The following is a 22,873-nucleotide window of genomic DNA, read 5'->3' as shown; positions in this document are numbered from 1 at the left end:
TGCCCGGACTGTAACAGCGCCTTTAAAGTCTTCACTGAGGGATCTCGGGGATGGAACTCTAAGCCTCACCAGGTCTGTATTGACTGTTACAAAGCCCGTCGGCGAAGGAGGCGGCCCCCACCATCGTCTGAAGGCCAGCAGGCTGCCATGGCCTCAGAGCTAATCTCCCAGATCTCATCAATGGCTGGAGCTCGCCCCGGTAATCATCGTGGGAGTCGACGCCACACTCAGGCTACACATGGTAGTGTCGACGACCCCAAGCCCATCAGGCTTGAGCACCACATCTTCTCCAGGGGCGAATGGAGGCGCGCCAGGCTGAGAGACCACCCCCGGGTGTCAATTACCATCTCAGTGGATGAAGCGGGCGTGCCTAGAGGCGGCTCCAGTGGCAGAGGTTCGGACGCTGGGGTGACAATATCCGCCATTGCTGACACTGGCGCACAGTCAGACCTTTGGTCCCTGGCAGAGTTTCTGTCGTGTGGATTTTCACACGATATACTACGCCCCGTTAACCTCAGTCTGTCGGCTGCCAACCGCTCTCCCATAGCCATTGAGGGAGCCTTCTTCGCCATCCTGTCGACAGCCCCGGACAGCGGCGTGGCACCATGCTGCCGCTCCATGGTGTATGTGAGTAGCTCAGTCCGCGCCATGTACCTCTCCTATGACTCACTACTCAGCCTCGGCCTCTTGCCTAGAAACTTTCCGTCAACAGATGGCAGGAGAGGGCCTGGAGATGGGAGCTGCCCTGACATCCTCAGCACACCTACACCCTTGTCTGTCAACGCTACTCGCTCAGCTGGCAGTCGCGGCAGGGGCCTTGTTAGTCCAGTGGATGTCCAGTGCTCATGTCCCCAGTGTACGGCGCCGCCACCGCGGCCTACGGCACTGCCATTTCCATGCACAACAGAGAACAACGGCCGTATGAAGAAATGGCTGCTCGACAGGTACGCCTCGTCTACGGTCAACACCTGCTCCCATCGGGCCTTGCCTTGTATGGAGGGGCCGCCTATTGAAATTCATGTAGACCCGGCGGCCACGCCTAAAGCATGCCACACCGCAGCCAACGTGCCCCTGCACTGGCAGCAGAGGGTCCACGATGACCTCCTCCGTGATGAGGCCCTTGGTGTTATTGAACGCGTGCCTTATGGTGAACCTGTGACATGGTGCCATCGCATGGTAGTCACTCGGAAACATGACGGCTCCCCCCGCAGGACTGTGGACCTCTCGCCCCTCAACAGGTTTTGTCAACGCGAGACGTTTGCCACTGAATCCCCATTCCATCTCGCCCGTCGCATTCCGAAGGACACTTGGAAAACGGTCACTGATGCCTGGAATGGCTACCATAGTGTGCCTCTGCGTGAGTCTGATCGTCACCTGACCACCTTCATCACGCCCTTTGGCCGCTGGCGTTACACCAGAGCACCTCAGGGCTTCCTGTCTTCAGGGGATGGCTACAATCGACGCTTTGATGCCATCCTCTCTGACTACGAACGCAAGGAACGGTGTGTTGATGACACCATTCACTATGACACTGACCTTGGACAGCACTGGTGGAGGACGATTGACTTTCTCACACGTGTCGGTCGGTCAGGCATCGTGCTGAACCCAGACAAGTTCCAGTTCGCAGAGAAGGATGGTGACTTTGCTGGTTTTAGGGTCTCGGACACCACCATCGAGCCACTCCCGAAATACCTGGACGCTATCCGGGATTTCCCCACTCCGGACTCCACGACAGATATCAGGAGCTGGTTTGGCCTGGTGAACCAGGTGGCCAACTACGCCCCGGTTACGTGACACTATGGCGCCGTTCAAGCCTTTCCTCAGCCCTCGGTGCAAGTTCTCCTGGTCTTCTGAACTGGAGGATGCCTTCCAGGCATCCAAGCAGGCCATAGTTGAGGCCATCCGTGAGGGTGTGGAGATCTACGACATGCAGAGACGCACCTGCCTGCGCCCCGACTGGTCGAGGCGCGGAATTGGTTACTTCCTTCTCCAACAGCACTGTGCCTGCGCCTCTGGCATACCGGACTGCTGCCTGGGTGGATGGAGGATCACCCTCGCCGGGTCGCGTTTTCTGTCTTCGGCAGAGCAACGCTACGCAGCCATCGAAGGGGAGGCCCTAGCGGTCGCCTGGGGCCTTGAGCAGACGAAATACTTCACCCAAGGATGTGACAACCTCGTTGTGGTCACCGATCACAAGCCTCTGGTGAAGATTTTCGGCGACAGCACGCTCGATGAGATTACGAACTCTCGCCTCAAGCAACGCACTCTCCCGTGGCGTTTCGACATTGTGCACCTGCCTGGCGTGAGCAATCATGCCGCTGACGCTACCTCTAGACATCCTTCTCCCTCAGGCGCAACAAACGGGCTCATGCTGGACTCACAGAGTGTGGCTGATATCACGGAGTCAGCACTCATGGCCTCCATCCGTGAAGATGCTCAAGACCTTGGTGCCATCTCATGGCCCCTCCTTGCTCAAGAGACAGCGGCGGACGCGTGCCTCGCCGACCTCCTTTACCTCATCGAGCATGAGGGCAAGATTGACGTGACCGACCCTGCTCTAGCTAGCCTGTCATCGGTCTGCGAGTCTGTCTACGCACAGGATGGGGTCCTGTTGTACAACGACCGTGTTGTGGTCCCGCCGTCCCTCCGTCGCAAAGTTCTCGAGCATCTCCACGCCGCCCACCAGGGGACCTCAGCGATGGAGCACCGTGCCCGTGCCATAGTTTACTGGCCCGGGATGGCGAGGGACATTCTGGCCACCAGGGCCGGTTGTGCCGACTGCAACCGCAATGGCCCGTCGCAAGCAGCCACGCCCCCCCTGCCATCCTCGCCCCCATCCACCCCATTCGAGGTGGTGTTTGCCGACTTTTTGGACTATGGGGGTCGCCACTACTTGGTCATGGGAGACCGAGGTCCTGAGCTCCTCAGCAGGCACCGACACTGGAGGCTCGGCTGGTCTGGTCCACCACCTCCATTCGTTCTTTGCGACCTTTGGTATGCTATGGCATGTCAAGCACCGCGTGTCCTCCGTTGGCTTTCCACAATCGAACGGCAGGGCGGAAGTTGCTGTGAAGTCTGCCAAGCGCCTTCTAGCGTCCAACACTGGCCCGACTGGCAGCCTTGACCATGACCGCTTCCTGCGTGCTATGATGCAGCTGCGCAACACACCTGACCCTGACTGCAACCTCTCACCAGCACAGATTATTTTTGGCCGTCCACTCCGGGATTCACTTTCTTTCATCAATAGACTGGAGAAGTTCTCAAACCCGCATGTCCGGCCGCTTTGGCACCAGGCGTGGGCGGCAAAGGAAGATGCCCTACGGACCCGGATGTCACGCACCACTGAGTCTCTGAGGGCTCACACTAGGCCTCTCCGCCCGTTGAAACTTGGTGAGACAGTCTTCATCCAGAATCAGCTGGGCCCGAGCCCATGTAAGTGGGACAGGTCTGGGGTGGTGGTAGAGTCGCTGGGTCACGATCAATACCGATTGAAGGTTGATGGGTCAGGTCGTCTGACTCTGCGCAATCGGCGTTTCCTCCGTGCCTATACTCCGGCCTCCCCCTACACCCTGTGCCGCCGATGCCCTCAGTGCCTGGGCGTGAGACCTCACCTGCCGATCTGGGCCCCGCGACGCCTCAGGGGTTGGCTGTGCCACCAGAGGACGGACCCCGGGGCATGGCCCCAGTTGTGGCCCCGCCCCCTGACCTTGAGCCTCAGGGTGACCCCGCCTCTATGGATGTTGCGCCGGCCGTGCCATCGCAGGCGTCACTGCCCACACCTGCTTCACCCCTGCTCTCACCCCTGAGCCGGGCTAGGAAGCCCCCCAGGCACTACGAGCCTGAGTCTGGCCACTGGATATGACTCTGAGTCTGTTAACCCGTCCTATAGCTTTCCGGACTGGGGGGGATGTAGGATTTATCACTGGCCACTAGGGGGCAATGTAGGATTTTACTATGATCGGCTCAGTTAGGAACCGGCCATTTTGGTTGTTATGCTCACGTTCATGAGTTGCGCAACGGTTGTGCCGTTCAGCCTAATTCATGTAAGTCCAATGTTTAATGTTTTAAAACGGAATAAATACAACGGTTGCATATTATGTGTAATGTTGTAATATGTTGTGACCTATGTTATATTGTATGGTCACATTTGGGAGTTATTACTATTCACTTATCCTGCAATCGTTTGTATTATTGTAGGGCTCCTTCATCTCTGTCATTAAAGACATAATTCGACATTGAGGAGTGTTTCTTCAGAAAGCTGGACGACTGCAAGCGCAAAATAGGTATTTGTTAGAGGCAAATGAACGTCTAGTATTTTTCAAGTAATAGCAGATAAATCTGAATATAACAAAAGGAAAAAGTGGTTTATAAGAAAACCTCTCTGGCAGTGGTGCGCAGTGTGTGTGCCACTCGTGCCATCGTTGCGCACCAGAAGCTGGTCAGCGCTGTGTCTGGCAACAGGTACTGAAGTTGGGGGTACAAGCATGGTGAGCCCCCCATTCAAGCGTCCCACAGCGCAGCAGCAGGGGAGGGAGCTGTAGAGTGAAGAGACAAGCGCGCTCTGGAGAAGCGCTCCGGAACGCACCAGAGACGCGTAACCCGAGAAAATGAAATGCCCAGTTTCAAATGTAATGTTAGCGAGAAGAGGCAAATAGGACGACATTAGTGTCAATGTTGAAATTCTTTAGAATGCAGACACTGTGAATGTTCAGTTACAGTTTAATCATGGCGTTTCTTTTAAACTATTATTGAAGCAAGATACAAAATAAATGCATACCATTAAACATGTTAACTTTTATTGTGCCTATTTCTCCTCCTAACTGCAGCCTGCAGTGCATAACACTGAAGCTCTTGGATTAGCACGTTCTTTTCAAAGGTGTTAAATTCAGACACCGTCACAACCACCGCAATTTTTGCCTGGCTTGGTAAATCACACTGCGTGTACTAACTTAACTTCTTTGCATTTTCTCCTCCCAGTATTTTGCACGCTGAGGCAGAAACGCCTCGTTTTGCATATTCATTAAGGCAAACGTGTTATTTTGCTCAAATGAAAGACGCAATCCTCACTGCACGCAGTTAGTAAATCAGATAGCACATTTTTTGCTGGTGGTTTGCACACGTTTTAATACACGCAAACCTTTAGTAAATCAGGCCCTTAATACATTAACGTTGACTTAATTAATGGTTTTAATTTCTAGATGTCATCAACCTCATTCATCTCAGCTTCAGGAGAACTAATGGATACTTTCGTGGAAGGGAAAATCCATCCTTGAATCACGCACTCTTGCATGCAACACCACACACACACACACACACACACACACACACACACACACACACACACACACACAGACACACACACACACACACACACACAAACACAAACACAAACACACACATCTGAAAAAGCACTCCACAGGCAAGTCCGGACGGGATAAGCCTTGTTGGAGAAAATAAATCTCCAATTCATTTTTAAGCCCACAAACACCTTGTACACAATCAAATAAATGGAACCAACCATACAAGGACTCAAACATAAACAAACAACTGGAGGAGCAGAGGGTACCTCCCCATGCAATGTGGGCGGAGAGAAAGAAAGTGTCATGGGAAGATGTTATCCCCTGTATGCCCGGGTTTCCTTCCCACTTGTTTTCAGTCATGCTGGGGAAGAAGATCTCTTGTTTCTCATGCATGCATGTCATGTGGAGAGTCATGCTGCTGTTGGTTTGTATCTGCACCTGGCTAGCAGCCCAGACCCATGGAGCTCTGGTTGCTTTCCCTAGAGATGCTCTAAAAGAGGTATGTAAACAAACGTCTGTTTTGATATTTTGTACAGTTAGCTGTCTCTATTAGTTATCAGCCTATAAACTGTTTATAAAAGTATGTTTATTACAATGTGTCTGCCGTTGTAGAGCTTCTTTCCATACAACATTTCCATGATGTGATATCCTTTGCGCGTCTGGTAGCAGTAACAAGGATTTCATTGATAAGACATAAAATAAGTCTTTTTTTAGGATATCTATTCATTCATATGAATACCAAGGCTGTGCAGAAAGCATTCAAGAGACCTGCCAATTAAATAGATTCCCACCAAGTTGCATCATCTTAAACTTAGCCTTTATGGACTCAGTGTGATCAGTATGAGTTACTATAAATATTTAAGATCCCTCAACAAGTATCAGGGATTTGCAGGACATAACTGTGTTTGGCAAAGTCTGTCAGTGTCAGCCAGGCTGTTTCCTTTTTTACCTGGGAGATTGCTTTAGTCTCCTTTGAATCCAATGTTGATGTATTATTATTGCCCAATCGTCCTAAACAATAGTTGGTTTTTTTAATATGCTTATAATCTCAATGGAAGGGGAAATTAGGGAAACCTCAATGTCCTTTTGAGAAAATATAACATATTGAATTGAATTAAAGAAAAAAGGTGACTGTTTGGGCTCCTTTAAGAAACTATAGTCAGTCAATAAATTGATACCAATAAAAGCAAATTCTGCCTCTTGATACTTTACATAGTGCTGGTCTAAAGTGAACTCTTCATTACACAAGTAGCAGAGACCCAAACTCAATTAACCAATGAGGAAGCACTTAATGACAGAATAAAGGCGTCCAATGGACAGGCAGAAAGCACAAGGAGAACCAGCGTCATTGGTGAACAGCCACCAGCTCAACTGGAAAGGGAAAGACATTGAGTTAGAGAGAGAGGCAGAAAGAGTAATACACATAACAGAGAGGTCAGGTATACCTCTGTCGAAATCTTTCTATATAACATATTGCAGACCTAAAGTTACACTAGCATAACAGATTCAAAAGCAGTGGGCAATTTTTTTTGCCCCTTTCCCTTTAAACTGTATGTGCCAAACAGTCCCACACGATGAAGATGACTCATCTAACAGTAAACACAAGTTGCACAAGTAGGAAAACAAGCAGTTTCTTCACAAGGTCCACAGTTGCAGAACTCAGAATACACACAAGTTATCTGGTTAATTTCACCCTATGAATGCTGAGATTGTGATGAAAACACTTTTTGATCCAGCCAGTTCACTCCAGTTAAACATCACAATATCCTGATTCATATACAGGCCTACTTGCACATGGCACAGATCTAACACTAATCAGCATATTTGTTTTAGGTGTGTGTGTGTGTGTATGTGTGTGTGTGTGTGTGTGTGTGTGTGTGTGTGTGTGTGTGTGTGTGTGTGTGTGTGTGTAATTTACCTTATGAGTGATTTTCCTACACTGCTGTACTGTTTGCTTCCTAGCAAGGGGGAAATGACACAAACACACAAACATACACATTACTGTAAGTGAAGCAGTACAGGCCCATGTTAGAGAGTGCTGGGGAAAAAAAGAAAAACACCCTAAGTAAGGAGGGAGTGTGTCCATCAACATGTGTGTAACTGGCAGAACTGTTTTTTAAATTGAGGGGTTATCTACAATTATCTCTGAATCAGAATCGGGTTGTATTGCCAAGTACATTTACGCATCTAGCTATAACAAATCTAGCTATAACATGCAGTAAATTGTCTGACATAGCATGTCCTGGCACTAGAAACTACCCTAAAAATGAATAGATTTTTAAATTAATCAATGCTTTTAAAAAATAGATATATCTCAATATCCTGATTCATATATCCATACTATATCCATACCATCCATAATGGATACTTAATGCTAATCACTGCTCCTTTATGTTGCTGAGCATTTTAATGGCCCAATCTGTATCCCTATCTGTCTGCAGTGACTGTTTAATGACTGTACTCACACCTCTGGCACTACCTCAAACGCCACTGTACATGCACAAACAACACTTGTTTCTAGAAGGTCAGCACTTTTTGTTTCTAAGGCTCTTTAACTGTTGTGTTCTGTGTCCGAACTAACTCCATCCAAACAATCATAGCCAGAGAAGAGCTTTTGAGGACCACTGTTTGTAGCTCAAGGACTTTAGCACATTGAGGTCAGTCGTGTTGGTCAGTACCCCATGAACACACACGCTGTCCCTCCCACTGGGCAGAGAGCTTTTTCTCAGCAGTGAAGTCAGACACTATTCAGTGGAAGTTTGGTCATGTCTGGACGGCAGGGTGTTCGACTGCTGCTCCTGTGGGCCAGCGCCTGCCTCACGCTGCCCAGCCTGGCCTGGGGAGCTGTGGTCATCTCTGGGGGCCATGAGGCTCAGCAGGTAATTTCACCAACCGTTTTATGCAAATATCTTCATTTCAAAGTACAATGTAATGTAAGTGTTGACTAAACCTGGTGATACCAGTTGCAGTCATTTTTTAATCATCTGTGCATCACAAAGTGTGTTTTCAACTTTATTTCTACTCTTGTTTAACTCTTCTGAACATCTCCTCTTCATGTGGGTGTTTGTCTTTATAGAATTTTCACTCCTTTTTGTTTAATACGCTGTATTTGTATTTCAGGAGTCAGAAGGAGCTACTAGATCTCTAAAGGTATCTGTAGAAAAATCATACATACAGTCAGTTCTGTCATAAGGTTAAAGATATTGTCTGCATCTCCCAGTTTGTTTAGAATTAAACAAACTTCATTGATGAATTTGAGAACTGAACATCAACACTGAAACAACATTTGAACCATAAAAGAAGTTACATGTTTTAAGTACAAACTTTGAATGTAATTTCAGTTTTTTTGCAGCCTTTAATTTTTATTTCTTATAATCTGAAAATCAAAATGTCTCCCTTTGCATTGTCTGTCTGCTTGTTTTGTTTTTACAGAAAAGAAGTACAAATGATGATATGGTAAGAAAACATATTTAAAATAAATGAAATATCATGTTCAGCTGAATACGTCTTCATTGTAAGGGCAAAGTAAATGTAGTGAAGCAGCTCAAACAGATACACGCCCGATAAAACATAAAAGGCTTTTAAAGGTGCATTATGGAGTTTTGGTAGAGAAATGGGAAAGTTGGAGAAACATAGAGATTCTGTGGTATATGTTCAAATCTCTCTACACAAACTGTCCTCAGAGGAAAGTTTGGTCCCTGGTTTAAAGATCAAATGCTAGGTGAGAAGTTATTGTGAAAATATAGCACTACATTTTTTCAGTTCTCCAACTTCCAAACTTCACTACCAAATCTACATAATAGTGCACCTTTAAGCTGAAAAACGTTGTATAGCTGTTTACAGCTACCAAACAAGAAGACTGTGCTAGTTAAGTTCTATTAAAATGTATATTTTTCAGAAAACATCCAAGACTAACAAATGGGGTAAATGTGACACTTTTAATGCTTAAAGAAACATTCTTCTTTTTGGTGCTTTATTATACAGAGACCGCTCAGATTTCTTCATCAGTTGGCTGAATTTTGGTCCTTAACTTTGTGCTGATTTGTTGATCTTCAAGACTTTAATATTAATGTCCTTCCCTTGATGGCCACTTGATCTTTATATAATGTTCCCCTTCTTACAAAGCATAATCTTATCCCATTCCCAAATAAACCAAGGCTATGTAGAATAAACGACTAAGTGAGTGCGCCCTGCAGCTATAGCAAACTCCTATGATTTTACTGCAGAAAGTTGAAAACATTTAAGAAGTTGATAATTCAGCATGTGTGTATTGTTTATCTGCAAGTACGCTATGCAAACATTTTTGCACATTTCTTAATCCATGACATCCGTGCAACAAACGTCCTTGCCTATCAGTGCCCTGAAGAAATGAAAATATGTAGACGCTTGAGCAAAACAATTTGAATTGATACTTAACAGACAACAGAAACGTCCACTGTGTCCATTTAAGGTGTTTAAAGCACATGATAAAGGTTTTAGGGTTAAATATTGTGATACTCTGAGAGTCAAATATCTGTCTGTGCCAGATATAAGATACCACCTTGGAAAAATATTCCTCATTTCCTTTGGATATTACCCAGAAGATTTCAAAGAAAACAGAACGCATGCCGAGGGAATCAAGGCAGGAAGGAATTGCGTCACCCTGACTGAAGCAAACAGGATTCAAATAAAATGCCCTCAGCTCAGGCACACATGATTATTGTGTTGGTCACACATAGATCTTGGATAAATGAAAAATAGACTCCCAGTTAAAGGATAATGGATGTTTGCTATATAGTGAACAGACTGACAAACATGTATTTTAAATACACACACGTATGTGTTTCTACATGCTGCAGGCTGATTCACAAAAACATTCCCCGGGTGGAACCAGTGACTAAATTGTCTTTTAGTCATGTTTTTAAAGCTCCTAATGTGTTCTTATTTAGTACTATATCCACCTGCAATCATCAAGTCAGTTTAGAAATGACACAAAAACAGCAAACGCTTTTTTTGCCTCTCTCTCTCTGCGTCAGGTGGAGGTGTACAGCGTGACGGTGGACTGCACTGTGACGTCTCGTTTCGCTCACACCGTCATGACCTCGAAGGCTCTGAACAAAGCAAACACCTCCAAGGAAATCTTTTTTGAAGTGCAGCTACCCAAGACGGCCTTCATCAGCAACTTCAGCATGTCAGTTGGTTACGTTAACACTTCAGAATCAGAATCAGAATCAGAATCAGATTTATTTGTCATTGATACAAGTACAAGTACAAGTACAACGAAATTGCTTTGGTCAAAGAGGACCGGTCTGCAGCGATACTTCGCGCTGACCAGGACCACTTTCACCATATACCCAGTGTTTGCTGGCACCATGTTCATACTGTCATCGATTCTCTTGTGCTTTAAAACTCACTTCAACTTTATGTTGTCTGTCTTTCACAGGGAAATTGAAGGTCAGGTGTACGTCGGGGAAGTGAAGGAGAAAGAGAAAGCCAAGAAGCAGTATGAAAAGGCTGTTTCCTCTGGACAAACCGCTGGGCTGGTCAAGTGAGTCTGTTAGGATGAAATATATTTATGAAGCAAACACAGCAAGAAATACAAAACCAAAGTGGATCTCCACTTTGATTTTTGCACTCCCTTGATCTCAGTTGTTTAGTGTCAGATGGTTACTAGTCTGCATTATTGGTCAGTGCGATTTCTCTCTGTTTCATTGTAGAGCTTCTGGGAGAAAGATGGAGAAATTTTCTGTGTCTGTCAACATCGCCGCAGGAAGTAATGTCACTTTTATTCTGACTTACGAGGAGCTACTTCAGAGAAAGCTGGGCCAGTATGAGATTCTGACTCAAGTTAAACCCAAACAGCGGGTCCAGGAGTTTAAGGTGAATCTGATTCTGTTCTGCTGTGGCCTCCTGGTGATTTTGTTCTTTGAGATCTTATAAATGACATAATTACAATTGGTTTCTCTGTCTGTATGTGTCTTTTTGCCTATGTGGATGACAGATTGTGACCAACATCTATGAGCCACAGGGCATTTCTTTCGTTGATGCCCATGCTACTTTCCTTACTAATGATTTGCTCCCCCTGGTGGAGAAAACTGTAACGGACAAAAAGGTACACAGTCCCTGGAGGAAGTTGTCTCATTCTTTGCCTGCAGTTCCTGGATCAGACTCCCACCCTGTTTGCATTCAATACATTATTGATCTAAAGATTTGAGCTGAGCTGACTGTATGTATCTTTTTATCAGGCACGCATCGTGTTCTCACCAACCATAGAGCAGCAGAGGAGTTGTGCTGATTGTGATGGAACCTTCATTGACGGAGATTTTGTCATCAAATATGACGTAAACAGAGTGAGCGGCATTGGGGACATTCAGGTATGCTGTCACTCAAACGACCCCCCCCTCCCAAACACACACACACACACACACACACACACACACACACACACACACACACACACACACACACACAGTTTGACTGAGGATGACACCTCTGTATGGGAGATATAAATCTATGGATTATTTGCAGAACAACATATAGGTCTATAAACTATATGTTTATTACTGCTTTTAATGGTTATTTCCCCTTCAGATTGTTAACGGGTACTTTGTACACTATTTCGCTCCACCTGACCTGCCCAGAGTCCCGAAGAATGTGGTGTTTGTGATTGACAGGAGCGGATCAATGGAGGGAAGAAAGATTGAACAGGTGAGAGACGGTTCAGACTACAAGTGGGACTCTAAAATGTTTGTGTCCCCATGCACACATTTTTCTCATGACTTCTGTGCAGACACGAGAGGCAATGCTGGCCATCCTCAAAGACCTCCATGAGGAGGACCATTTTGCCATCATCCTGTTTGGTAGTAATGTCATGCCCTGGAGAGAAACACTTTCCAAAGCATCGGCAGAAAATGTGAATGAAGCGTTGGAATTCGTCAAGCAATTACGAATCTCAGGATGTAATGATCTTATGGACACACTTTTATACATAATGTACTCACTCTCAAAATAAGAAAAAAACAACAACCTTTCTTGTGTTTTTACCATCTAGCAACCAATTTTAATGATGCATTGTTGGACAGTGTGAAAATGCTTAAAAGAGACAGACAAGAGCAAAGGACGCCAGAGAGGAGCATCGATATGATTATTGCACTGACTGATGGAATGCCAGATTCGGGTGAGTGTGCACTTACTGTGAGGTACATTGAGTTTATGTGAGTGCATGTTTGATTGACATAATTTACTTTCACATAAAATTAACTATATGATTTATTTAAAAAATATTTTTCATTTCGAAGGCCCTGCTAGGATCTTGAACAATATGAGCCCCGATGTGGTTGGAAACATATCTCTGTTCTGTCTTGGGTTTGGAAATGATGTGGATTACTCCTTCCTGGATTCATTGAGCAAACAAAACAAGGGATCGGCACGCAAAATTTACGAGGGATCAGATGCAACAGTTCAACTTCAGGTGGAAAGGCTTTGAACCCATTTACGAGATGATAATTAAAACTACTTGCCAGTTTTCCACATTTATACAATGCCTACTTTTTGATGACATTAAAATATAAACTCATAATGTAGCGCATTCTGTACAAACATGGGTAATGCATTGTGTGTCTGGATTTGTCTCAGGGTTTTTATGAGGAGGTTTCCAGCCCTCTTCTCTTGGACGTTGACCTGCGTTATCCTGGCAATTCAGTGGACTTTCTCACCACTAACCACTTTAACCAGCTGTTTAACGGCTCAGAGATCGTGGTGGCTGGGCAACTGGTGGACAACGACCTTGAAAACTTCCTAATGGAAGTGGTTGGCCAGGGGGTGAGCACAAGGAAACAGTTTCAAGACAGTAGTGAGGTCATAGATTAGGTTTGTTTATTATTCTCTTCTCCTCTTTGTCCCTCCTGCTTAGTTTGAAGAAGAATTCAAGGTGCAGGGACAGGCTGGTGCAGTAGACTGGGGCGTGATGTACCCTGATGAGGAATACATTTTTGGAGATTTTACAGAGCGTCTTTGGGCCTACCTAACCATCCAGCAGCTACTGGAGAAAAGGTGAGTTTGAGTTATTTCACTCAAGCTGAAACGTGAAACTTTTTATCTTGGAAATCTGATTGTTCTCATTTAAAACCTTCATCAATGATGCATCCACATATCATCTGAGAGCCAAGAGAGCCAATTCACATATACTATTTGTACTTACAGTAAGAGTGTTACCGCTGACGAGAAAGAGAATGCCATGGCAAAGGCCCTGGACATGTCCCTGAGGTATGGCTTTGTAACCTCTCTTACTTCCATGGTGGTCACTAAGCCTGAAACTGAGGACGGAACAGAAAGCCCGCTCATTGCTGATAAACTGACTGAGGGTAAGAGATTCAGCCATTAGACCGATGTGGGAAACTAAACCTAACACATTCATTTTCAAAACGATAGTGGCCACCTGAGGGTGGTGCTGAAGTTACTTTAAATAGATATTTGTTTTGTGTCCATCTGTTTATTTTGACAGAGCAAAGACAAGAGGCAGAAAGACAGGGTAATACAGGTTTTAAAACCTAAGCATAAAAAGGTTTCTGCGATTAAGAACATTAAATGCTTTAATTCTAACTTGTCATAATTTTATGTTTCAGCTCAATTTTATGCTCGTCCTCATCCATCATACAACCTTCGTTATTTGTCAGCACCCTCCTACCTTGGTAAGTAATAGTTTGCTGAGCTCGCTTGATGGTTCTAGGAACTAATGTCTTACTCTACTAGTCAGTTATTTTGTCAGTCCATCTAAACTACGTAAATTCCGGACTATAAGCCGTTACTTTTTTGTCATGTTTTCAACACTGCGGCTTTTACAAGGATGCGGCTTATTTATGGATTTTTCTTGCGGGACAATGAGCTTCTGCCGCAAAAACATTTGACCTCGTCACGTCGGAGCTTAATGTCAGTCATTTTGCGCTTCATGCACGCACCCTCATCATGGAAAACACACGGAGAAATACATATGATGCAGCTTTCAAGTTAAAGGCGATCGACCCGGCTGTCAAAGAAGCTAACAGAGCTGCTGCACGTTAAGATGACACTGACAGCGACAACAGAGACTGAGGAAGTGAGTAATGAAGTCATTCTGAGGCAGTGAATGGATGGACTTTTTCTTGTGAAATGTATTACTGTATTACGGTAATCTTTTTCATCAGCCGTGTTACAGACACTGTTCAATAAAGGATTTCCAGTTAGTAGGCTTCGTATTTGCGGATGTTACCGGTAGCCTACGTAGTTAATTAAAAGTTAAAACAATGTTTTTGTGTCACATCTTTCTGTGTAAATAGCTCTGTTAAAACGTGGACACCTGCGGCTTATAATCAAGTGCGGCTTATATATGTACAAATACATTTATTTACTTATTTTTAGCCGGTGCGGCTTATATCCAGGTGCGCTCAATAGTCCGGAATTTACGGTACTTGTTTAAATCGCAAAGACATTGTTCAGACATTCATGATCCTTAGATGATGAATCATACTCACTTCAGCATTACCCTGACTTCTCTCTTAACATTTATGGGCATGTTGGAATTTATCCCAAAGCCCCACTGTGCACAAGCGCACAGAGCTGCTTGCATTGCTGTACACTTAGTTTTATCATCATAGTCAAAATGTTGTTTTGCAAAGACGACATATAAATAAAACCATTACTCATTTTGTCTATCACTTCCATTTTACTCTGTTGTCACCTGCAGTGGACGGGGATCCTCATTTCATGATCGAGCTACCAGACAGAAACGACGCACTGTGCTTCAACATCAACGACAAACCAGGAAGCATATTCAACCTGGTCAGAGACCTTAAACAAGGTCAGCCATGAGTCCTTTTTTTAAGGCTACATGGACTAACTTTGCACCAAGATTTTGTACAATTAACGTCATGTGCCTGAAAATTAAATCCGACTGTCAAACAGTGAGTGACGGAATCCCCTGTTGTTTCCTCAGGTATTTTGGTCAATGGTGAGATCATAGGAGACAAAATGATTCCCCCTGATGGTAAAATAAACACCTACTTTTGGCGTTTTGGCATCGTCCACGAGACTCTGGGGGTGAGGCTGATTGTGAGCACTCAGGACATCTCGGTCTTTCAGGGTGGCCAACTGGTCAAGCTGCACTGGTCTGATTCAGCTTCACCCAAAGGATCCAAGTTAGTGGCAGCATGTCCCATGGTTACCTCATTCAATAAGAGAAAACTATTCCTCTACATGAGTAAAAAATCCAGTTCAGAATAAATGCTTACATCTTGTTCCCCTCACTTGTATATCCTCCAGTATGGATATTCTCTTGATCAAGGATCGCAGCCTCACAGTCACTCTGAAAGACTCCGTCAAGTTTGTCATCCTGCTTCACAAAGTGTGGGAGAAGCACCCGTACCACCGGAACTACCTGGGTTTCTACACCCTGGACACCCACCTTATGTCATCTTCTGTTCACGGCCTGCTAGGTACTACTTGTTTGGTTATAGAGAATTACATTATCATCACTGATTATAGGATATTGTTCGCTGTAGCATTTCTTGTTGGGTTTCTGAAGAACCTGTGAAACCTCCACAATGTTACTACACTGTTAAAGCTCTAGACAATGGCCCGCCTGGTTAACACATCAGCTCAAGGTTTATTTTATATTTTTTGGACTGCAGGAAGTTGGCAGAACAAAGTCAGTTTAATGTATGTTTATAATGGCTCATGTCCCTCTGGAAACTTCTGGTCATGTTAAAGAGTGCAGGTCATCTGTGAAAAGGGCCTTAGGTTTAATTACTACCCTGCACCTCTGGCCATTATTATTTCAGTCTTGGATGTTTTCATTAAACAATCTTGGAACAATGTTAGAAACGATCTTAGTGTTCAGGTGTAATTGGAAATTGCATTTCTATCAATATTTATTGTAGTTGGATGTGTTCACAGCATCAAGCACAAAATCAAACAATGAGTGGAGAAAAACATACTGGTGATCAGGGGAAAAAAGTAGCAGCTTAATTGCTTGCACAAAGAAAATGCCAGTGCTGCCACTCGCAGTTATAATCAGCATCATCTTGTCAGGCCAGTAGATCAAGGATGGCAACTCCACTTGGGGTTATGACAGAGAGAATCTCAGTATTTCATATTGGTATGCATTTATTGCAATGATATATATAGATGCAGCCCACCTTTTAAAGCAATTATAAAAGTGTGTCTTAAAGACCACCAGAGTGGAAGAGCAAGGAACATACATCTTATAAATTTGCTGTGCAGCTAACTTAACCAGGCCTTTATCAAAACCTACAAGAAACATAAAGAAGAAGAACAGATGACAAAGCAATGGCTGCCTGCAAAAGCCAAGGAGCCCATTCAACACATATTATAATGCCCATTATACAACACAAATAAACCGTTTAAAGATCAGCTTTAGTCTGAATAGCTTCTTCATACACACACTCTGTAGGGTCTTTACATGTTTTATTTATCATTACAGAACATTTAGGGATTGAATAAATGTACTTCTGAAATATATTTACCTGTAATGATTGGTCATCCTCCAGGTCAGTTTTACCATGGGATCAATTATGAGGTGTCAGACCTGCGTCCAGGTGAAGTCCCAGACAAACCAGATGCCACCATGTTTGTGAAAGGACGGGAGCTCAATGTGACCAGGTACATGCAAAAATGACTAGTCAGCATGTAACACATGTTTTGATTTAATAGGCTGCTGATTTTGTGACGTGCACTTGAAATATCTGTCAGTGTACATGAAACATGTGTGTGTCCACAGAGGCTGGCAGAGAGACTTCAGGAGGGATGTGAAGAAAGGAGAAAATGTCCCCTGCTGGTTTGTTCACAATAATGGAACTGGCCTCATCGATGGAGAAGCATCAGACTACATTGTTACAGGCCTTTTTAAAACAGTTTAAGAACAGATGATAAATCAATATCGGCCACAAAAATCATTTAAATCAAACCCTTTAGATCAATATTCATATCTGCCTGTATTTACACTATAAATGCTCTGGTATCATGAACCCATCAAACAAACACAACACTGTATGGATGGCTTCACTCTCTCTTTCAGTGTTACTGCTGGAGTTCCAAAACTGGAAAGCAGTAACACATCCCTAAATACGGAGATGTGTCAGAGCAACCTCAGCAATCACTTGTATTCAAATAAATGAGAAACCTCAGTATGGAATCCAGCTGTACAGAAAAAGATGCATTGTTCATGTTTGATGAGTCTTTGATTCAGGTCTTCTCCCTGTTTGATCTTGAAAACAAATAACAGTTTGTTGACTTCAGTGTTTGATTATGTGAGGAGGTCAAAGCATCTGATGTGTGATCCAATGTGTTTTCAAGCAGTAAAACTCTGATGTTCATCATGACTATTGATTGTAAGTCCACTGTAGTGCTGCTACTACAAATGATACCGAATAAAAGTTAGGAGTGGTGACAAACTGTATTACTGGTCATGTTGTGAATTGTCCTGATTTGGACCCAAGAGCACGACAGAGACTGAGGGAATACGTGAGCAAGATTTAATTACAAAGTGATTCAAACAATGGTGCCAAAGGGGAGGGGTGGCGAGAAGTCCCAGGATCCGGTGGGTTGCAGTTGTGAGGGGTACAAGCGACGAGGTGCTCCAGTGGATGATCAGCAAACAATCTGAGAGGCAGAGCAAAGACAAAAAAGTTAGCTCCACACGCTAACTCAAACAAAAACAACTCGAGGTTATATCATGGCCGAAGTTGAATTCCTACACGTGGTAGACGGAACGATCTGGCACTGAGTGAGAGACAGTCTGGGGGTTTTGTACAGCCCAGGTTGATTGTAGATGTGGCACACCTGGTGCCTCCTGAGGAAAGAAACCACACCCACCACACTCAATCAGGGAGAGAAACATGAGGATTATACAGACCGGGAAAGACAGACAACCCACAATAGGAGAAGGAGGGGCTGCCCTGAAGAGAGACATGACAGGTCACAGTATAAATGAAATGTTCAAACTGATTCATGTTTAAGTGAAAAATACACACACTTAGGGCCTGATTTACTAAAATCTCAATTAAAGAGTACTAAATTGCGTGGTCATTGCAAAAGTTTGCACGTTTGGGGGTGATTTACTAAGAACATTTGCGTGAATGACGTCAGGTGCAAACCTTGTGGAGGCGGTAGTATTTCTGTCAGGCTTTTGCGCGTTCTATTGGTTTACGTCACAGAGAGTTCGGACGGAAAGTGTAGGATTTATCACTGGCCACTAGGGGGCAATGTAGGATTTTACTATGATCGGCTCAGTTAGGAACCGGCCATTTTGGTTGTTATGCTCACGTTAATGAGTTGCGCAACGGTTGTGCCGTTCAGCCTAATTCATGTAAGTCCAATGTTTAATGTTTTAAAACGGAATGAATACAACGGTTGCATATTATGTGTAATGTTGTAATATGTTATGACCTATGTTATATTGTATGGTCACATTTGGGAGTTATTACTATTCACTTATCCTGCAATCGTTTGTATTATTGTAGGGCTCCTTCATCTCTGTCATTAAAGACATAATTCGACATTGAGGAGTGTTTCTTCATGAAGGAGCCATGGTTGTCGTTGGATGTTCTGTCCCCGGATACACTTTTGTGACTGAAGATGTGTCTGAAGCCCTCGCCATAGCCCTGCTAACTAATCATGGATTTGCTCATCAAAACCCGCCTGCCGCGGCCACGCCAGCTCAAGCCCCAACACCTCTAGGCCCAAAACTTGATCGCCCTAAAGTCGACATCGGTGTATCGATAGAGGAATGGAACGTATTCACCCGTCGTTGGGATGTCTTCCGCACTGGCTCGGGCATAGGCGACACCCAGGCTACTTTCCAATTGTTTCAGTGTGCTGGGCCTGGTCTCGGAGACAGCCTGTTGAAAGCTAATCCACATGCCACCACTGGGTCATTGGCAGATTTGATGGCCGCCATGCGCTAGCAGTTATTCCAGTAGCCACATGTGTCCTGCGCACTGAACTAGATAGATAGATAGATAGATAGATACTTTATTGGTCCCGAGGGAAATTCAAGGCATCCAGTAGCAGTATACAGACAGGCAGGACACAAGACATTAGTTACAATACACACCCGCTGTCCCCCCTCCCCTCTGTATACAAATCCCCCAAACAAGATTTAGCAGCCCCTATGTGACTAAGAATAAACATAATTATATGTTAAACCTGTGCAGTTAGCATTAGCATTAGACTTAAAACTAATATAGCATAATGTACATAACCTGTGAGGAGAGAAAAACATGTGTTGGTTAAAAGAGACCTGTAAACAGTTAAAGAGCCTTAGAAACAAATTGCTGACCTTCTAGAAACTAGTTACATGTGCATGTACAGAGGTGTTTGAGGTGGTGCCAGAGGTGTGAGTACAGTCGTTAAACAGTCAATGCAGGAATGTAAATTGGCTCACCAACTTAAAGGAGCAGTGATTTGCATTAAGTGTCCTAGACAATATGGTGAAACCAGGAGTGGTTAGGGTAATTATCGTTAAGTACCCAACTATTGAGGGGCAGATTAGCATTAAGTGTTGGAGACAATAGAGTGAAACTTGACCTAATTAGGGTGATCATGTCAACCCTTACAGATGTAGCATAACACAACAGTAGGATGAAACCAGACATGATTAGGGTGATTATCTTTAAAGTGACCAGTGCTCAGTAAAGTGACTATCAATATGCATTAAAGTGTCCAACTGGGGGCTAACTCTGAGGTCAGCAGTGCAGGTGAGGAGTGAGAAAAAAGTGAAAAAAGATTCCAGGGATCACCGTGCGCTTCTTCCCTGCCGTGACAGTGAAGTGTTATACAGTCTTATTGCCAGGGGGACGAAAGAGTTCTTGAGTCTGTCCGTGGAGCACGACTGTGACAGCAGTCTTTCGCTGAACATGCTCCTCTGCCCGGTGAAGGTGCTGTGCAGAGGGTGGTGTGTGTTGTCCATGATGGAGAGCATTTTGTCCAGAGACCTCCTCTCTACCACTGTCACCAGTGAGTCCAGCTCTGTACCCACCACAGAGCCGGCTCTCCTCACCAGTCTGTCCAGGCGTGCTGCGTCCCTCTTCTTGTAGCTTCCTCCCCAGCACACCACTGCGTAGAAGAGGACGCTGGACACCACAGACTGGTAGAACATCTGCAGCAGCTTTTTGCAGATGTTGAAGGACCCCAGCCTTCTCAGGAAGTACAGACGGCTCTGTCCCTTCCTGCAGGTAGTGTCCATGTTAGGCGACCAGTCCAGCTTGTCATCCAGTTGCAGCCCCAGGTACCCGTAGGTCCTGACCACCTCCACGTCGACCCCGCCGATGGAAACAGGTTCAAGATGTGGTTTCTTCCTTCGGAAGTCCACCACCATCTCCTTGGTCTTGGAGGTGTTTAGCTGCAGATGGTTGGCACTGCACCACGTCACAAAGTCCTCGATCAGGCTCCTGTACTCCTCCTCCTGTCCATCCCTGACACAAGCAACTATCGCAGTGTCGTCCGAGTATTTCTGCATGTGGCAGAGCTCAGAGTTATACTGGAAGTCCGAGGTGTACAGGGTGAACAGGACGGGGGAGAGCACGGTCCCCTGTGGTGCTCCGGTGCTGCTGACCACAGTGTCAGATGTGCAGTCCTTCAGTCGTATTGTGGTCTCTCTGTGAGGTAGTCCGTGATCCACCTCACCAGGTGCGAGTCCACCCTCATCTCGGTCAGCTTGTCTCTCAGTAGGAGGGGATGGATGGTGTCGAAAGCGCTTGAGAAATCAAAGAACATGATTCTCATCACGCTGCTCCCTTTGTCCAGATGAGAGTAAGCCCTGTGTAGAAGATAGAGGATGGCATCGTCCACGCCCACCTTTGCCTGGTATGCAAACTGCAGGGGATCCTGTGCGTGTTGTACCTGGGGTCTGAGGTGTTGGAGCAGCAGCCGTTCGAAGGTCTTCATAACGTGGGATGTCAGAGCGATTGGTCTGAAGTCGCCTGGCTCACTGGGGTTCTTCTTCTTGGGGACAGGGGTGAGGCACGAGGTCTTCCAGAGCACAGGAACCTTCCCGAGCCGCAGGCTCATGTTGAAGATGTGCTGAAGTGGCTCCCCCAGCTCAGCAGAGCAGGCCTTTAGCATCCTGGGACACACCTTGTCTGGGCCTGCTGCCTTCCTGGGGCGGAGTCTCTTCAGCTCCTTGCTCACCTGGTCTCTGGTGATGGTGGGGGGGAGGGGGGATGGATTGTCACCGGAGGTTGTATCTGTTCTGGTGGAGGTGTTGGGGGGAGTGAGAGGGGGGGAGGGGGTGTGTAGAGGGGTGCTGGGGGGGGGGGGAGGAGGGGTGCTGGGGGGGGAGGAGTGAGAGGGGGGGAGGGGGTGTGTGGAGGGGGGGTGGGGGTGAGTAGAGGGGTGCTGGGGGGACAGGCACTGGCTGCAGCGACGGGGCTGTCGAACCTGTTAAAAAACAAGTTGAGCTGGTTTGCTCTCTCAGGGTCCCCGTCTTCTGCGTTGTTGTTTTTCTTTTTGCAGCCTGTGATGGTCTTCATGCCCTCCCAGACCTCTCTCATGTTATTCCGCTGAAGCTTCTGTTCTACCTTCCTTCTGTAATCCTCCTTTGCCTCTCGGAGTCTGACCTTGAGTTCCCCCTGCACCCGCTTCAGCTCTGCCTGGTCTCCCTCCTTGAATGCCCTTTTCTTCCTGTTAAGGATCTCCTTGACATCGCTGGTGATCCAGGGCTTGTTATTCGGGAAGCAGCGCACAGTTTTAGTGGGAACCACAACGTCCATGCAGAAGTTCATGTAGTTGGTTTAGATCCTATTTGTCAGATAGATCTCAGTTTGTGCATGTTCATGATGAGTCCTCTTTGTACACCAAAGTTAGCCATGGAGTGCCTCAAGGATCAGTGCTTGGTCCGATTTTATTTACATTATATATGCTTCCTCTAGGTAGTATTATGAGAAAACACTCCATGAACTTTCATTGCTATGCAGACGATACTCAGCTCTACATAGCAATGAAGCCAGAAGACGCCAACCAGCTTCGTAAACTAGAAGCCTGCGTCAAGGACATCAGGACCTGGATGACCAGAAACTTCTTACTGCTCAACTCAGACAAGACTGAAGTTATAGTGATTGGTCCTAAGAACCTTAGAGAGACTTTCTCTGCCGATATGACGGCCCTTAGTAGTATTAGTGTAGCCTCTAGTACCACTGTTAGGAACCTAGGAGTTCTGTTTGATCAGGATATGTCCTTTGATTCCTACATTAAACAAATTTCAAGGACAGCTTATTTTCACCTTCGTAATATCTCTAAGATCAGGCAGATCCTGTCACAACATGATGCTGAAAAATTAGTTCATGCATTTGTTACCTCCAGGTTGGATTACTGTAATTCTATTTTAGCAGGGTGCTATGGTAAATCTCTAAAGACCCTCCAACTCGTCCAAAACGCTGCAGCTCGTGTTCTTACTAGAACGAGGAAAAGGGACCACATTACTCCTGTATTGGCTTCTCTCCATTGGCTCCCTATAAAATCTAGAATAGAATTTAAAATCCTTCTGCTCACCTACAAAGCTCTAAACGGTCAGGCACCATCGTATCTTAAAGAGTTAATTGTAC

General features: G+C 45.4%; 1 protein-coding gene across 1 annotated transcript; it reads left to right on the top strand.

The window, feature by feature from the left end:
• The first annotated feature begins 8,026 nt into the window (after positions 1-8,026).
• Positions 8,027-17,730, top strand: LOC306822065 (inter-alpha-trypsin inhibitor heavy chain H3-like). The gene is made up of 21 exons (XM_079340790.1): positions 8,027-8,179; positions 8,421-8,450; positions 8,733-8,756; positions 10,316-10,470; positions 10,723-10,827; positions 10,997-11,159; positions 11,281-11,391; positions 11,525-11,653; positions 11,871-11,987; positions 12,070-12,238; positions 12,331-12,456; positions 12,578-12,750; positions 12,915-13,100; positions 13,192-13,331; positions 13,482-13,642; positions 13,783-13,809; positions 14,935-15,114; positions 15,250-15,451; positions 15,576-15,748; positions 16,823-16,934; positions 17,053-17,730. The coding sequence occupies exons 1-21, from the start codon at positions 8,066-8,068 to the stop codon at positions 17,189-17,191; spliced, it is 2,736 nt and encodes a 911-aa protein (XP_079196916.1). The 5' UTR covers positions 8,027-8,065; the 3' UTR covers positions 17,192-17,730.
• The last annotated feature ends 5,143 nt before the right edge of the window (positions 17,731-22,873 follow it).

The sequence above is a fragment of the Symphodus melops genome (genome assembly GCF_947650265.1).
Source record: "Symphodus melops genome assembly, chromosome: 4".
In the NCBI taxonomy this organism is placed as follows: domain Eukaryota; kingdom Metazoa; phylum Chordata; class Actinopteri; order Labriformes; family Labridae; genus Symphodus; species Symphodus melops.
Note: the sequence above shows the minus strand (reverse complement) of the source record. Positions and strands in the feature narration are given on the sequence as shown.